The sequence below is a fragment of the Morone saxatilis genome, unplaced genomic scaffold (assembly GCF_004916995.1).
Source record: "Morone saxatilis isolate NCDOM2014 unplaced genomic scaffold, NCSU_SB_2.0 Contig17, whole genome shotgun sequence".
Lineage (NCBI taxonomy): Eukaryota > Metazoa > Chordata > Actinopteri > Moronidae > Morone > Morone saxatilis.
The window spans coordinates 24,478,192-24,482,727 of NW_023339729.1; the positions used below are offsets into that span (position 1 = coordinate 24,478,192).

The 4,536-nt window shown below is 40.1% G+C and overlaps 1 protein-coding gene across 1 annotated transcript in view; it reads right to left on the reverse strand.

Annotated features, from left to right (window-relative positions):
* The window catches only part of ccsapa (centriole, cilia and spindle-associated protein a), a 7,523-nt gene extending 3,802 nt beyond the window's left edge, over positions 1-3,721 (reverse strand). The window contains exons 1-3 of the mRNA XM_035659346.1: positions 3,624-3,721; positions 1,946-2,345; positions 133-470 (exon numbers count right to left, since the gene is read on the reverse strand). Coding sequence (XP_035515239.1) covers positions 133-470; positions 1,946-2,309 — 702 coding nt within the window. The 5' untranslated portion in view covers positions 2,310-2,345; positions 3,624-3,721. The remainder of the gene's footprint in view (positions 1-132; positions 471-1,945; positions 2,346-3,623) is intronic.
* Positions 3,722-4,536: the final 815 nt, after the last annotated feature.

The window sequence follows — 4,536 nt, forward strand, 5'->3', positions numbered from 1 at the left end:
GAATCCTAACCGGGAGAAGCTGATGCTGCTTCACCACCTCACCAAACCTCCTCTTTTGTTATTGTTTTCATGTGAGAAATTACATATTACGCTAAAACCTTTAACGTGTCTTCGGCGAGAACAAACACTCACTTCATTCTGCGTCCTCCTGACCTCCGTCTGTCTCTCGGTCCAGTCCAGTCTGCTGGACGGCCGCCGGTTCTCCTTGGTGCTGATCGGTGGTTGGCTCTTCGCTCTCGGCGGTTTGCGGACGACAGCCGGTTTGTCGTCGTGGGAACTGTCCCGGTTCCCCGGCTCGGACCGAGGGGTGCGGCGGCGGTGGCGTCGCTTGGGCACCGGGTTCACCGGCTCCCCGTCAGAAGACGTTGTGTCAGCGGGACCGTTGTCTGTCGCCGTGTCGTCTGAGGGTCCGCTGTTTGGAGCCGCCGCCATCGAACCGCCGCTGGCTTCATTCACGCCGTTTTCTACAACTGAGACAGAAATTATTATTATTAAAGAAAGATTTTCTTTTCATTTTCCATCAGTCGTTTACAGCTCAGCCTCCTTTTTTATTAATTTTAGGTGTTTACATAAACGCGGTTTGATTCAGGAACATAGTTTCTGTGAATAACATCAATCTACTGTCAGTTAAACGCACTTTATCACAATATTAATGACACTTTTCCACACTCATATATACAGAATACACATGAGAGATCACTGCTCAGAAGATGACTCAGGTTTGTTATTTTGTTAAATCTACAGCTTATAGACCTTCGGACATTCAGAGCCGGTCCCCAGACGCTCTCCTGAGACACAATAGGTCTTTTATATCCGAGCTCGCAGTCTGAAACCGTCCCTCTGATCACTGAACCTTCAGTACAGAAATATTTTTAGCATCAGAGTCTCCGGAGGTAAACCAGCCTCTGGCCCTCAAACTGTCAGACAGGAGCACAAACAAACTCCTTTTGAGGGGGTTTGGTAGATTATCCCGAAATATTCCTGGAAGCGGGACAAGAACCAGAAGAACCAGGACAAACAGGGGACACAGTTCCTCCTTACTCACTTCCCAGCCCCGTTCTCATTCCTCTGGTCGCCGAATACAGACGCGAGCGGTGTTCAGTTACAGCTACATGGCACTAAATCCTACACACAAGGTGCTTTAAATAAACGTTTTGCTGCGTTGTTTTGAGCCAGAAAGTGTGAAGATTAATGTCCTGAATTTAATTTATATATTTTTAATAGTTAACGATTATTTTTCTGTTGTTTAGTTTCTTTAATTAATCTATAAATCATCAGAATAGAGAAACTAAAAGTCCTTTGAGCTAAATGCTAACACTGGCTAATGGGAATGTTTGCAGGTTTTTAGTCATTAGTTGAATTAGTCAATCGATTAGTTGATGGATAGAAAATGAATCTGCAACTATTTAATTTTGATAATCAATTAATTGTTTTGTGTCTTTTTTTTTTTACAGTTTAGACTCGAATGTGAATATTTGCTGGTTTTCTTTATGACTGTAAATTAAAGATTTAAGAAGACTTGTGACGGGAAGGTTTCAATAATTTCAGACATTTTAGAAACAATCAATCGAGAAATCAATCAGCAGATTGATAAATAGTGAAAACAGTAATAAGAAGCAGCTCTAATATTCTATTTAATGCACATGTATTTTCTTTCGTGGTCCCCCTTATGTAAAGTTTCTGAATGTTTGTACTTAATGGAGCTTAAATTAGATTTAATAATTATTAATCTGTCTGTTTATTTTATTAACAAATTTAAAAAATATATAACATTTGAATCTAAATGCCTAAAAGCTTATCTTCTTATCAAATTGTTTCTTTAATCCAAAACCCCCCGAAAAAATATTCAGGTTACAACAGAGAAAAGGAGCTTCTGTTTATTGACTAATCAATCGATCGATTAATCAGTTCACTGTTAATGAAAGTAAAGTACAGTTTTCCTCACCTGCAGCCGGTGCAGCGTCTCGGGCCGCCGCCTCACCGGCTTCCACCTCGGTCTCTCCGTCCTCCGGAGGCGGTTTCGGCCCGGGGCTGGACAGCCTCTGCTTCCCCTCTGAGGTGGGCAGCGGTGGCGGCGCCGCCGGGAGGGACAGAGGGGCGATTTTGTTCCTGGTCGGCCTCGGCGTGGACCAGCCGCTGGAGTCCGAGACGCTGTCCCAACCCTCCCAGAACCAGGGCTTGTGGGAATGCTCCATCACCCGCCGGGTCAGACGATACTTCAGAGAGTCCTCGTAGCATTTGGAGAACGTCTCCCATTTGGGATCCCTGAACTTCTTCATGTACTCCGTCCGGATTTTCTTGGTCACCATGGTTCTCGTTATTGATCTCGTCTGGTTCTGTAAACGCTGACACAGAAAGGACATTCAATTCATTTAAAATACTCAACAGGATGGCTCAATGTATTAAAGAGAGGTCTTTAAATGGGAGTTTCTGCATCAACAGGTTAAAGACTTCTAAAGACCTTTTTTTTTTTAGCAATTTAAGACATATTTTACATTCTTACAGGTGAAAACAGTTTGTAGTATATGAAGGAAACTCAGCAGCTGTTGTTTCTGTTTGTTTTTAATATTTTAAAGTTAGTTAAATAAATAAAGATTATAGAGCTGGAGCTCGTTTATTTTCATTATAGATTCATCTGCTAGTCGTAGTTTTATGATTACAAGTAAATAAGCTCAGTATCAGATCTAATGACAACTTCAACGCTTCCAATCCAAACCTTAAAACTATTACAAATACATTCAAATGATTACAATTATTAAAAGAAAAAGCTGCCAGTTTAATTGATACTTTTTAATAAAACATCACATTTTAATAATAATAATATATTTCGTATACAAATCTCAATGCAGTGAAGTATAAAGCACAATATTTGAGACGTACTGATCTTAAACACTCCACCACTCCTGCTAATACTACTGATTAATTGATTTGTAGGTTTTCTGATAGTGATCTACCTGCAGCTCGTGATGACGCGCCCCTGCCAGGTGTGGTCTACCTGTAAGCCCCGCCCACCTGCCCCGACCACAGCAGATTACACAGCAGGAGGAGGATTGAGGCTTACTACTACTGACTGTACTACAACTGCTTATTACTCATACCAACACGACCAATAACAGACCATCTATTCCCGCCTACACACATATTTCCCTTTTATTTCTTTTATTTCTTTTTTAAATATAAAATATCTGAAAATAATCTACATTAAATATTAATTCATCTGACCTGGCCTACATTTGATCCGAGGATAAAACTGGGGGAATATGAAGCATCACTTTGCTGTCAAACACCTGATTATTGCTGATTTATTGGTGTATTTATTCCTTCACAATAACACAAATATGCTCTTGTTTTGAAGGGTTTCCCCAATCCCACCCTAACACATAACGTTAGCACCCAACACACAACCACATATAAACATATACACCGCAAAAAACACCAGTTTGTGTCCGTTAAAGGTGAATAAATGTGAATAAATGAGTTTTAAAGATGACCGAGAGAAGACGGTGTGCAGCCATATTCACAGCTCCGTTAAGCCCCGGTTGTAAACACGGTGGGGGGGTCGGTGGGGGGGTTTAAATCGAGGCTAACGGTCGGATATTAAAGTCACAAACTGCCGTACTCACCCAGACCTCATTCCAGAGGGGTCCGGTCTGATGTTTAACCCCAGTAGGTCCACTTCGGTCCGCTTCCTCTCTGACAGCTTGGACACCGACTGCGGAGCTACAGGAGCTAAAGCCAAAGACCTTCAAAATAAAACCGCAAAGGAAAATTCATCAGCTTCAAAATCTGTCTCTTACAGCTTTATGGAAGAGTATATAACTCTTAATCTTATTTTTTTTTATTTGTTTTAATTGTATTTTTTTGTTAATTGTATTTCATGTGTATTTTCTTATCTTTTGTGTTGTATCTTATTTTATTAGATTAGTTTAGATTCAGCTTCATTGTGATTGCACAAAGTACAAGTACTAGACAACCAAATGCAGTTCAAGTGCAGAGTAATGTGCATATGTACAGGGATATATTAAAAAAAACAATATTGATATATATATATATCAATATACTAGCAGGATATTGACAGCATTAACAGAATGATGTGAAGTGAATACACTTAGATATATACAACTATTAAGTTACTTCTTATCTGAAGTGACAGTCTTGACGTGACCTTTCTTTACATTAATAGTTACATTAAAAGTAGTTCATAAAAGATTGAAGATCATAAAAATACATCCCTGAATTAAAGCATTGATTCCAAATCACATCACATATTTTAATTCTGAACTTCACAAACACAGACACCCACTGTCCTCTAGTTTCTCATTAGAATATAATTTTATAATATAATATTTAAGCCGTTAATTCGTCATAACCTGTCTTATTTTGAAAGGGAACACTACACTACAGTTCCGGTACAGTCCTGATTAACTCCCGCCACCTTTATGGAGCAGAAATGTAGTGATGAAGGATGGGAAGATGATTTTACCCGTGAAGATGCACAGAACGGACTGCGCATGCGTGCCTCCACCTGTGCAGCGA